Source organism: Sander lucioperca, chromosome 13, assembly GCF_008315115.2.
Source record: "Sander lucioperca isolate FBNREF2018 chromosome 13, SLUC_FBN_1.2, whole genome shotgun sequence".
Taxonomy (NCBI): domain Eukaryota; kingdom Metazoa; phylum Chordata; class Actinopteri; order Perciformes; family Percidae; genus Sander; species Sander lucioperca.
This window is the reverse complement of record NC_050185.1, coordinates 15,840,239-15,853,285: the sequence shown is the minus strand read 5'-3', so window position 1 is coordinate 15,853,285 and position 13,047 is coordinate 15,840,239. Positions and strand designations below refer to the sequence as shown.

Below are 13,047 nucleotides of genomic sequence, written 5' to 3'. Positions count from 1 at the left end.
GTTCTAAAGGGAGACAACGTTTTGAACCACGAGCAAATATCAACTATGAATGTAAATGACACAAAAAGCTGTAGTATAAAAGGCTAATATAATATGAATGAATGAAAAAAGTAGTAGTAGTAGCATATACATATGAGATACCAAGATTAAGCTCAAATAACATTGTTTACCATGCTCTGATTTGTGGAATTAAAATGGACAAATAAAATTCATCAAATAAAATCATTTCAATCAAAGAGCAAATAAAGAAAGCTCTATTACTGGAATTATTGTTTCAGGAGTTGATTTAAATGGCATTGTGATTTTGCTGGTGCCTAGGTGGAGCCAGACAGTGGTTGGATGATGACTAAAAGCACTGTCAACCACCTCCAGGGGACTGTGCTTTCCTTCTTTGTCAAAGCCACGGACGGCGGTTATCCGGCCAAACACTCGCTAGTGTCGGCCTTCATCCATGTTGTGCCACCAGATGCATTTGTTCCCTCCTTCAGTCAGCCTCAGTACTCCTTCACTATCCCAGAGGACACAGCAGTAGGAACAGCCTTGGGGTCTGTGTACATGGTCCCCGGACAGACGGGGTTCTTCACAACAGTCGGAGGAGAGACGCTAGACAGCAACCAGGGAGGGACCTTCCTGGTGGAGAGGGAAACAGGTCTGATCCGTCTGATCAAGCCGCTGGACTATGAACATATCAGCATCTTCTGCTTTAAGGTTGCGGCTACAACAAGAAGAGACCTGATCGAATCTGTCTCCACTGTGGACCTGGAGGTTAAGGTTGGTGATACAGTTCAACATAGAGCCTGTTGAGAGTATTTTGTTTTCCATTTTTTTCATTTTTATTTGAATTGAATTGAATCTGATTTGTTTCGGCCTCTGAGTGCAATAAAGTATCATGCAATGAAACTACCAAAGAGTGTAACAAAGTGCTCAAAAAGCCAGAAAATAATATATGTGTGTCAAAACAGGCATTGCAGGTAGTCAAAAACTAAATGTATTTATTTTTTTCCAAAACAGAAGAGCAAGTACAATCTCAAAGTAAAGTGCAAGTGTAAATGCTTACAATTTCAATGAATAGATGGACTTATTTGTTGAAGATAATTCAAAATGTGAAGTACAATTTGGAAATTATACAAACATAATGTAACGAAGAAAATTAATGCAATTTAAATTCCAAATTCATTCGAAAAATTCAGAGAATGATTGAATTGTTGTTGCATTATTTGTCAGTATACAAAATATAATTCAGACTTTGTTGGGCTAATGTGTCATTTTTCAGGTCCTAGATGTGAATGACAACAAGCCAGTGTTTGAGACTAACACCTATGTAGCCACAGTGATGGAGGGGATGCCAGTAGGGACAAGAGTGATCCAAGTGCGTGCACTTGATCCAGACTTTGGCTCAAATGGACAGGTGTGTGAGCGCCAAGTTTGTTATTTTGTTGTTTTTGTGTTTTGCTCTTCAGTTCGGAGTGTTGCAGATGCTTAAAAAAAAACACTGCATGGATTTTTTTAAATTGCAGGTAACCTACAGCCTTGGACCTCTGCTCAACTACAACTTGGACTTGACAAAAGACGCTCGCTCTTTCAGCAGCCCCATCACTACGGGTTCTGTCTTTGCTATTGACAGTAAAACAGGCTGGATCACCACAGTGGGGCAGATGGACCATGAGGCCTGCTCCAGCTACAGCTTTGAAGTAGTGGCCTCTGATCGGGGGGAGTTACAGTCTCTCTCCTCCACCACAGTGGTAACCATCACTGTGTCAGACGTTAACGACAACCCGCCGCGGTTTGAGAGGGAGCTGTACAGGGGTGCAGTAAAGGAGAGTGATCCCCTCGGTGAGGTGGTAGCTGCTCTAAAAACCAAAGATCGAGATGGCACAGATCAGAACCGTCTCGTCAACTTTTACATAACTGGTGAGGAAATTAAGTAGAATACTAACATAATGTAGTTCAACACATTCTGCTGCAGTAATGCCTCATTCAGTGAAATGAGCTTGTGTTGTACAGTATGACAATTTTTCTTTGGCCTAATGGGATTGCTATTATTAAAGGTCAAATTTAAATAATTTATTTCAACTTTAATGTCACAAACAACTAACCTTTTATTTTTTTGTATTTACTTTGTATTTTAATATTACAAGGTATGCATTACACAACATAACATTTCAAGCAAGGCAGAGAAACGCTGTATATTTGCATTTTTCTTTCTCAATATAGGTGAAAGAAAAATGCTAAAACTCTTACCTTGACACTAAGCTTAATGTTTTCCATTCACATAACATGTCTGATAATAACCAAGGATGATATATTTTGGCCTCATGCTCTGGCATTTAAAAATACTGATTGGCCTAATGGAAGCGTCAAATTAGGCCATAGCTGCTACACCACCGGCCTGGTAATGATAGATGTTTATTGATTATGCCAAAGGGTACCTGCATTATTTGTGTATGTGTCCGTGCGTGCGTGTGTGTGGGTGTGTGGGTGTTGGTGTGGGTGGGGAGCTGATGCTTATTCATCTTGTGAATGAATGAGATTTCCAGTTTGTTCACAAGTCTGTTAGAATGCATTTTCTCCTCTTTCTTTGCTGTGAGGTGTCAGCGTTTTAATCCTTATCTGTATAATCTCCAGGTGGAAACCCGCGGGGCGTGTTCGGTCTGGCTCTTGTGCAGGGAGAGTGGAAGGTTTACGTGAGTGGTCTGCTGGACCGTGAGCAGCAGGACTGGTATCTGCTCAACATCACAGCCAGCGATGGCCTATATGTCGCTCGCACTGCAGTGGAAGTTACTGTCATGGATGCCAACGACAACAGTCCCATCTGCAACCAGGTCAGGGATACAAATGGAGATGGGGGAAATAAAAATATGCAAAGCAAACTAACAAACATAGAACAGACTGTGGATTGTAGGACGGTGAAGTATTATTTTGCTTTTTAGGGATTCATGGTAGACTAACCACATTCCTATTAGTGTTTTGTCTAAAAATAGAAATAAAACATCCATTTTTAATACATCACGATAATACAGTTAATGTATAGTAAATATTAGTGAAACAAATTGACAAATGACATGAATCAGTGGTAAAAAACAATCAACTTTAGCTCAGTGTGGTAATTTCTACCTTGCAACTTTAAGACTCATCCAAAAAAGATTGTTAATGTGCTGCCAATCTCTATTCTATTCTAAAATAGGAAACTCACTGTAAAAAGGGAAGCTAATTGGGCTGTGCAGTCTTCTGGGAATATCCCTTTTCATTTATAGTATTTTGCTATTTCACATAATTTGTTGAGAAATGTTCCTTTTCCCTCTAAACTTTTACTTATTCTCTTTGAAATCATTCCTCCCTGTCTCCCTGTTCTCTTCCTATATTATTTCTGTTCTTAGACAAGGCAGGCCTGTGCACAGTGTTAGGTATGGTTGATGCAGTATGGCAAATATTAGTGATAATTATAGTGGTAATTATAGTGGTAATCATAGTAGTAGTAGTAGTAGTAGTAGCAATACTGTAGTAGTTTTAATAGTTCTAGGACTATCCATGTCACGTATGCTAATTTTAGGCATTGTTATCAGCAATTGCAGTGGTTATTGTTTGATAACCATTTTTTGAATAGTTTTAGGGATGCAACTAAAAATTATTGATTATTTTCATCATCAATTAATCTGCCAGTTATTTTTTTACTTGATTGATTATCCATCATAATAGTTGCAGATGACTTTTCTGTCGATCAACTAATCAGTTAATCAACTAATTATTTCTTTCCAATTACTCTTAATATGATTAAGTCAATCACAGGATAGTCTCGCTTTGCCAGACCCTCCTCCAAAGTGCGCTGAAGGAGGGTCTGACTAGTCCACACAGCATTCGGGAATGGGAGCAAAACGTGCTCTGGTTTAATGGCATTTCTTTAAACCAATAAGAATCGTCATGAGCTGTGCTAAACTCCGCACAGAGCCGCTGCAAAATAGTCGTGCGGGAGAAAACTCAGATTGGACAGATCCACCGAATTTAAAATTCCAACACAAAGAAAGCCGAAGGAAACAGAAAATACATGCATCCAGCGGAATTTCCTACAGCACTGGAGCCATCCCGGAAGTGGAATGCGAAGGATATAGACTAATCACAGGATAACCCTTAATTACCGAGCAAAAGCAGCAGGGTGGAATATACTGCAGTAGTTTTCCCATTGTGCTGGTCTGTGTTTGGTGAAATAGTGAGGTCACAAAGTTCATTTCTAGAGGCAGTCAATGGCAGGAGTAAAGGCAAGGTTAGAAAAGGGCACTTAAAGCTGTTGTGCTCATTCTAACACCAGGGATAATGACTGCAGCGCCCAACAGTTTAATGTGTTTTTTGATGTGTTGGACAGATGTTGTTGTTGTTGTTGTTGTTGTTGTTGTTGTTTTTCAGACAGTGTAGTTTCACTTTGTGCTTGTATATCCGGGGTGTGTGTGTGTGTGTGTGTGTGTGTGTGTGTGTGTGTGTGTGTGTTGTGCCAGGCGGTGTATAGTGCCTCTTTTCCTGAGGACATTCCTACTAACAAGGGCATTCTGACAGTGGGCGCAACAGATGCTGACTCAGGCTCCAGCGCTGAGATCCAATATTCACTGTTTGGTATCGGGGTTGAAGATTTCTACATGGATGCAAACACTGGTAAATTCAATTTTTATTTTCATTTAGGTTTTTGTATGATCAAAACTATATATACATCACAGATTAAACGTCCTTTCTACAGCTTTATACACCTCTCCATTTGTGTCCTAAGGAGAGCTGCGTACCGCCACGGTCATGGACCGAGAAATGACGCCCACCTACAAACTCATTGCCCAGGCAACTGATGGAGGAGGGCTTTTCTGCCGCTCTGACATTTCTCTTAAAGTGTTGGATGTGAATGACAATGCCCCCGCTTTCTCCTCTAGCCATTATCTGGCTAATGTGTATGAGAATGCTGCCCCCAAGGCTTTGCTTACCCGGCTGCAAGCCAGTGATCCTGATGAAGGTAAGCTTATATGATGTTATAAGCTGGATGTGTAACATGTCAAGTGAGGATGATAATGAGCATAGAAAGTTTCCTACTTAAACTAAATGCAGGTTCAAGCCAATATGTCACTGAGCATTCAAACTGCTGACTTGTCCATAAGAAACATTCTTAATTATGAGGAAAGGAGACACATTATCACACACAATGTACAAAATTAATAATAAAACAAAGATTACCAAGAACAGGAAGAATAACATTTTTACATGGATAATAAGTCTTGGTTGTGCATGAATTTGTCTTCTATTGTCTTCAGGTTTTAACCGTACAGTAGTCTATTCTCTGGTGGATTCAGTCAACGGATTATTTTCCATTGACCCGATATCTGGAATGGTCATTTTGGAGAAATCTCTGGATAGAGAGAGCCGTGACTCTTATCGTGTCCGTGTCCAGGCCACTGACCAAGATGGACAACAGGGGGCGCTGTCCTCACAGGTTGGTGATCCATCTGACACATATTCAATCTCAGTATTTTTGCCATGCTATCCAGTATCCACTAAACCTAACTGCAGGGAGTATTATTCCAAAAGATATTTGTGATCCCTCTAAAAAATGGCATTTATTCTGAAAAAATTACTTTCTGAAAAAAAAATTGAAATTCACAACAGCCTCTAACATTTATATTTTAGCTGATATAAGCATGGCAATTAAGATGATTCAGAGTAATTAACACAGCTTCTGAGTAATTTACACAAATAGATATGATTTTGTAGTTAAACCATTTACCACAATAATGCAATTTGAATTGATACCCTACATATTAAGTGGTGCATTAGCCAGCCATGGATACATCCATCTCGTGATGTGCAATCTGTATTTCTGTCCATACACACAAAAAAAGCAAATAAATAAAAACTGTTTACTGAAGACATCAGATAAAGAACCTTGTAGATTTAATCAAGATAAAGCGTTATGAAATTATGCATTAGGTGGGATAGGAAAGACGGGAAAGGTGACAGTTGCAGACACAGAGGCAGTGCAGAAAAGAGGAGGAAAAGAAGTGAAACAGTGTTAGCTCTCTCACACTCACTATGCTTTACTTCTCTTCGGTCGTTAGACAACCAGAACAAGCCATAACTGAAAATAAACCCCATGCAAAAGTGAGGTCATGTGTGGCTGTTTTTGATTATATTGTAGCAGGTATCATTACCACTGCTAATACAAGTGGCAGTAGTTAGCTGTAATAGCAGCAATAGCAGGGGTAGTATAGTAGTAAGAGTAATAGTAGTATAGTAATGATACCAGGAGCTGTAGTATTTGTAGTAGGCACACTAATATAATAACAGTAAAGGTAGCAACACTGTGCCATCCTACTTGCAGTAAGTGGAACTAAAATCAAGTTTGTCTCTTCTATAATATGACTCAGTACCAAATACAGCTGGTGTGTATGCCAGGAAAGACTAGTAGGACAAATATGCTGAAGGTCTGATAAAGAGACTGATGAAGGTAGTTGGAAAGCAGCTGGTCCTGGTATCCATCTGTGCACTTTTCCATCCACCCATTCTACCTATTTCTATTATTGAATAGAGCAACACATTCTAATACCATCATTGGTATTTCTAACTTAATGCACACGCATACTAGACCATAGAGGCCACTCCGAAGGGTCCTTGCACCATCCTCCCCAATATAGTCCAAGAAGGGGTCCCAGATTTCAAAAAAAAGAAAAGCGAAAAGGCATGTCTCTGAGCCAGAAGCTAATAGCTTCTAATGGGAGAAGTTCAAACACACTCCGAGTCCATTGTTAAATCGTGAAAACAGAGTCCGAGAGCCACAGAAGAAGAATGCATCTCCTTGCATTAAAGAGAAGCACCTGCGGCAGCTTTAGTTTGGAGGAGCCGAGACCCAATGCTTAAGGATTTAACCCCAGAATACAGCTGGCGGGAGTTAGAGCTAGTTTTTTCTTGAATATAACATCAATTTCCTTACATATTTTGACCCAGAAGTCATTAATAAAGGGGCATTCAAATATATAGTGGAAATATGTACCTTCAGAAATCTTACATTTATTACAAAATTTCGAGAGCAATGAGTTAAAGGGATACTTCACCGATTTAGCATTGAGCTTTGTATCAGCAGAAACACGGTAGTATTTTTGAATGACCGTGCTTCCCTCCCTCATGTCCCCCTGAGAGTGGAGATCTCTGTATTGTGGGTCTGGAAAAATTTATACCAATGACGCAAAAATCGTCGTTTTACGTCATACGTCATACATTTTTCCAGAGGCAAAGGACTAAAGCCAGTACTTCCGCATAGCCCATAGGGGGTTGGACTCCGGGCTTTTTCCGGAGATTGCCGAGGTAAAAATCAGTGTCAGCCATCTTGAATCATCGCTTAGCTTCTCAGCAGAAACAGATTTATTCATCCCGAAGGAAATTTTAGAACAACAATTATGTGCATTCAAACTACCGCACACGTGTACCAACGGGATACATTGGTACAGATCGGAGAATATGCAGGACACGTTATTACAGACGGAATACTCGACACAGCTTCGCCCGCCTGCTATGGAGACCAGCGGTGTTGCTCGATGCCTTTGGCCGGTAAAGAGACATCATCAGCGGGGAACGTTGAACGAGTTTGCGGGTGGAAAACTAACGTTAGCCGGCCACCTGTTCCATCAATCCTGCTTGCAAGTGTCCGCTCATTAGACAACAAACTGGACTACATCCAAGTTCAGAGACTGCTGTGTTTTTGTTGTTGTGGAAACAACTGCTGTATCGGACTATCCAGCTACCAGGCCGGCTGCTCTGTCGCTGGGTAAGACTAGCTAGTGGAGGTGAGCTGTGTTAACACAGACTGCCTGGTGCAGAAATGGGGGTGCTTGTATCCAACTAACTGCTAACTGCTGGTGGAGTTTGTGACTGTTAAATGCCGACCATTCTACATTACACGCAAATTTGTATACTTGGTGATACAGCCCACCAAGCGCTAATGCTAGTAGCTAGCTATGTGTTAGCTGAACTTTACGGAGCATATCATGTGTGTGCACTAAATGTAGCCTGTTTCGTATGTCGTTTTCATATATTTTAATTGTGTAACCAATTGAGCCACAGTGAAACGTTTCGTGTATATGGTTGAAATGACAATAAAACACACTAAAGTTGAGTTGGCTGTCTCACTGTCTGTCTGTAACGGTAGGCGTGACTTGGGAGTAGACGCTAAAGCAGCGAAGCAAGTGCATTCTGGGATTTGGTGTTATTCATCCACATGAGCCAAAAACACATTTTCTGGCTTTTCTCGGCCTAGAAGCCACCAATTTCTAAATTTTTTTCACATTTCTACTACATAAGTGACCCAATTTAAAGATATATTCATCTTTCCAAACTGTGAAATATCCCTTGAAACTTATTGCGTTTCACCGGTGTGATTTGGAGCCTGTGTATGACCCTAAATTGCATCTCCCTAACTTTGTTGGTAAATAAGCAACCTGCAGGGCCTGACCCACACAAAAGAAAATTTTTTAACTTTGCTCCAAAAAATAAAATCAGTAGAGCAAAAACAGCATTTATCTAACATTTATATAGCAGCCAAGAAATCCTCTTTGGGGCTTTGGTGGACACAGACTTCAGTTGATTTTTTTACCTCATTCCCTTATCATGTAGAGCCTTTAATATATTTGCTCCAATTTATGTCCATGTCTGTGATGCTGAAACTGAACTTTGATGCCCGGGAGCAATGCAGAGAAATGAGTTGATGTCTCCCTCAGGTTGATTTGACCATTTTGGTGCTGGATGTGAATGACAATGCTCCAGTCTTCCAGAGGAGGGACTACGCTGTTACTATCCCTGAGGATGTAGCCGTGGGAACAGAGGTGCTGCGAGTGTTGGCGTCAAGCGTTGACATTGGACCGAATGCTGAGATCACCTACAACATCCGATCGGGCAACGAGTTAAGAAAGTTCACCATAGACAGAAACCTAGGTGAGCAGAGATCCTTGAATGTGCTGGTTACTTGCAGAATGTTTCAGAACTAAAACTCAGCAGAAAAATGTCTTATATGGAATCCTATATATGCTGTGCTATGTGTATGTTTTAGGCTCTATTTCTGTGGCTGATGATTTGGACTTTGAGGTGTGTAAGGACTACTACCTCACCGTTGAGGCCTGGGACAGCGGGAACCCTCCTCTCAGCACAGCTACCATGGTAACCATTGAACTTATGGATGTCAACGACAACGCTCCAGCCTTTAGTCAGGATATCTACAATGTTCTGGTCAGCGAGGATGCGTCTGTTGGGCAGACAATTACAAGGGTAACATTTAATTTGTTCTCCACTTTATATTGGTCTTTCTAAACATTTATGTTTTTTTTCATTAACTTTAGCTTCACTCCATGTGTGTATGTGTGGGGTTTTCTAGGTGTTGGCAGAAGACTTGGACAGCCAGGTGAATGGGCGAATCACCTACTCCATCCTGAAAGGCGACCGCAGCAACCACTTCTGGATTGACCCTGTAACAGGACTGCTCAAAGTCAATAAGCGGCTCGACAGAGAACTAGTAAGGATGCATCTTTAAGTACAATATCTAATAAACAATCAATTGAAATTTTCTGGTTTATGAGCACAGGAAATACCAAGTCCACTCAAAGTCAACACCAAATGAAGTCTCATATTATGCAAGCATAACAGTGCTGTCATATTGCCTGATACATACAGATGCTATGGCACTCTCATCCCCTCCTGCTCCATCTAGGTATCCAGGTACTCTCTGTCAGTGCAGGCGTTCGACAGTGGCTCTCCTGCCATGTCCTCCACTGTTACCCTTAACATCGACATATCTGACGTTAACGACAACCCTCCCGTCTTCACTCCTCCCAACTCCACCGCCGTCATACAGGTAACAGTCTGTGTGTGTTTGCTTATATTAATGTGTTTTTGTGCTCGAGTCACATCATCTACTCTCTCTCTCCATACTTCCAGCTAAACCAAGCTGCTGGCACCACCCTGCTAAAGCTGTCAATCAGCGATAAAGACTCCGCGAGAAATGGCCCTCCTTTTGAGTTTCGCATGGTGTCAGGAAATGAGGGGAATTTCTTTTCCCTGGATCAGACTGGAACTCTAAGGTCCAACCGTGTGTTTGGCCCTGAAGCCCCCAGAGAGTTCACACTTGAAATCCAGGTTAGCAACGTGTGTTTTTATTTAAACACTATTTATGCAGGAAAAGTTGACTGATAAATACACTGTGTTAGCATGGTTACACACAGAAGCTATTAACACCACTAATAAAGGGGGTCTGTGCTTTAATATTGACAAAAGGTTTTTGTTTCAGTTTCAGATACATGGCTACCCATATTTATTGTTTTGAGTATAAACACAATCTTACCATACGACCTTCTTATACCCATCTTCCCCAGCAAGAAATTGTACCCAAATGCAACTAGCAATAATTAGTTTAAAGCAGTCCATAATATTTCAGCAGAACATTACCTCTGTGTCTTTTCATCTGAGTTATTTCATATCTTACTGTAACTTTGTTTTGGTCTCTTAGGCAAGTGACTCCGGTAAGCCAAGTCTGACCTCGTCCTCCTGGATATTTATGAGAGTCATTGGGAACAGTCAGTATAAGCCTGCCGTCTCCCCCCTGGAAATCTTCATTGTCATGGTAACAGATACCTTCCAGGGCGGCCTGATTGGTCAGATCTATGCAACCGACCGTGACCCCAACGACGTGCTGTCATTTACCCAGAAGCCTCAGCCCAAGAGCATGTTTATTATAAACAGACAGGATGGCAGCATTGTGGCTCTACCAGGCCTGGAACCTGGCAGGTACACACCACACCACACAAACACATAACTCACTCTCTAGGCTAAAAACTGGTTCATATGCAAAAAAACGTATTTTTGTCAAAACAAAACACATGTCCTTGTTCTATCTTAGATACCAGATGAATGCCACAGTGAGTGATGGACGTTTCGCTGTGATAGCTGATGTGTCAATCCAGGTCGAACAGGTGACAGATGTGCTGTTGAGTAGCGCCCTGACCTTACGTTTCACCTCCCTGTCCCCGGAGGACTTGCTTGGTCGCTACCTGAGCCAAATCAAACTAATGTTGCGGGGACTAGCCGGTTGGAAATGGTCACCAGGACAACAGGATCCCCTCCACATCATCAGTGTACAGCGAGTGATGGGGACATCTGACGTGGACTTGCTTCTGGCCATGGAGATGCCAGAGACATCAGGCAGCGGACGGATGGGTGGGATCTACTCCCAGCAAGAGTTGTCTGCAAAGCTGGAGGAAGCAGCAGTGCAGGGCCAGATTCGAGGTGTCCTGGTTGGGGCAGTGGTGGTGAGCAGCGCTTGTTCTGGGGAGCTGGATTGTGGGAACAGGATGTGTGAAAAGACACTGGAGATGGAGGGGGACTCGCCTGTCACTTACAGCACAGAAAGGGTCAGCTTGGTATCACCAAGGTTCAGCCCAACAGAGACCTGCACCTGCCCTGGTGAGCACTGCACTCTTGAAATCTAACTAAGCCCAGCTCACTTTGTTAGTATCCTCTATAACTGTCACAGCTGCTTGTAAAAGTACATTACCGGTATTGGTAAAAAGAAACGATAACAGAGAGACAGTCAGATGCTATGCATAAAAAGATACAGTACATTGTTAAAGTTTTTTTTTTATATTCTGACATCATGAATGTATATTTTTCCAATATTTCTGTATTTGCCAATTGTCAAACAGGAGGGACATGCCCAACTCCTTTGGAGCTTTGTGAAGGTCAGTCCTGTCCAGCAGACATGCAGTGTGTACGTTCTAGTCCTACAGCACCATCTGTCTGTCAGTGTCAGCCTGAGAGACTAGACGAGTGTGCAGGTATGATTTGATCCTTACTTATGCTTGACATTTGGACCTGTGTATCTGATCCATGTAGACAAGTAGACTGCCACGTTGCAAGGATTTGATTATGTTAAGTTGAAGCCTTTCCCCTCTAATTTTAGTCCTATGTTTTGTGTATGTGTAGGCCAAACCTCTCTGAGTTTCTCTGGAAACAGCTATATTAAGTACAGAGTGACAGAGAGTGGCCAGAGTGGAGAGATGAGGCTCGGCTTGAGGATCCGAACGCTTCAGAGAAGAGGAGTCATTATGTTCACGCGTGTTAATCCCTGCACCATGCTCAAGGTAAACACATTAACTTGCTAATGCTACATTGTTTCTCAATGCCATATGTGCCCAGCAAAGGGTGTGCTGTATTTATGTTACCTTTCCTGCCATAGATTGAAGGGGGTCGACTCTGGTTCCAGTTGGACTGTGACAACACCCTTGGCATTATGGGTATCTCTGGCAGACCAATAAACGACGGCCTTTGGCATGCCGTTGCCTTGGAGCTGACTTGGAACTACACCCTCCTGTCATTGGATGATAGCTATGTGGAACGCCGGCGAGCAGCCCGAGCCCCTGTTCGCCTTTGGCCTCTGGCCCCAGATTCGTCCTTCTTCTTCGGGGCCCAAGTGAGGCCACCGAATGGGCAGGGCGAGAGGCCAAGCCCGGGGCCAGGGAGAAGCCAGGGACGGCCAGGACTCGAGGACCGTGGAGCGAGGTCCCCGCCAAGAGCCCAGGATGGCTTCCAGGGATGCCTGGGCTCACTGATGCTGAATGGTAATGAGCTGCCACTACAGAATAAGAGGAGCCGTTATGCTGAGATAGCAGGGTTGAGCGAGGTGAAGTTGGGATGCGTGCTTTATCCAGATCCATGCATCAGTCAGCCCTGCCTCAACGGAGCCATCTGCAGCAGCCTGCCCTCTGGAGGTCTGTGTAGTTGACAGCGTGAATGTGTGTGGGTGTTAGTCGTCTTGTTGTATAAATAAATGACATTAATAACTGTTGCCATATGAAACAGATTCACTTACTTTTTATGGCTTGAGTGCCAATTTCAGCATTTTAATTTTTGCTTAATTTTAATTTGATGGTTTATTTGTGAAGTAGTGACCATCAACTTGTAATATAAATATTATTTTATTTTTATCAAGCTAAATATTCAGTCAGTTACTTACAAAAATTACATGGTATTAACAAAATCCGATAT

At 42.2% G+C, this 13,047-nt stretch overlaps 1 protein-coding gene across 2 annotated transcripts in view; it reads left to right on the top strand.

Annotated features, from left to right (window-relative positions):
* LOC116037068 (protocadherin Fat 3) overlaps positions 1-13,047 on the top strand; it is a 69,279-nt gene that overhangs the window by 37,091 nt on the left and 19,141 nt on the right. For both annotated transcript variants that reach the window (XM_036008804.1, XM_031280832.2), the window contains exons 28-44: positions 319-771; positions 1,274-1,408; positions 1,518-1,911; positions 2,626-2,822; positions 4,488-4,641; positions 4,754-4,987; positions 5,283-5,461; positions 8,736-8,949; positions 9,065-9,279; positions 9,386-9,523; positions 9,719-9,862; positions 9,946-10,143; positions 10,514-10,791; positions 10,904-11,466; positions 11,706-11,837; positions 11,986-12,143; positions 12,239-12,770. In XM_036008804.1, coding sequence (XP_035864697.1) covers positions 319-771; positions 1,274-1,408; positions 1,518-1,911; positions 2,626-2,822; positions 4,488-4,641; positions 4,754-4,987; positions 5,283-5,461; positions 8,736-8,949; positions 9,065-9,279; positions 9,386-9,523; positions 9,719-9,862; positions 9,946-10,143; positions 10,514-10,791; positions 10,904-11,466; positions 11,706-11,837; positions 11,986-12,143; positions 12,239-12,770 — 4,318 coding nt within the window. The remainder of the gene's footprint in view (positions 1-318; positions 772-1,273; positions 1,409-1,517; positions 1,912-2,625; positions 2,823-4,487; positions 4,642-4,753; positions 4,988-5,282; positions 5,462-8,735; positions 8,950-9,064; positions 9,280-9,385; positions 9,524-9,718; positions 9,863-9,945; positions 10,144-10,513; positions 10,792-10,903; positions 11,467-11,705; positions 11,838-11,985; positions 12,144-12,238; positions 12,771-13,047) is intronic.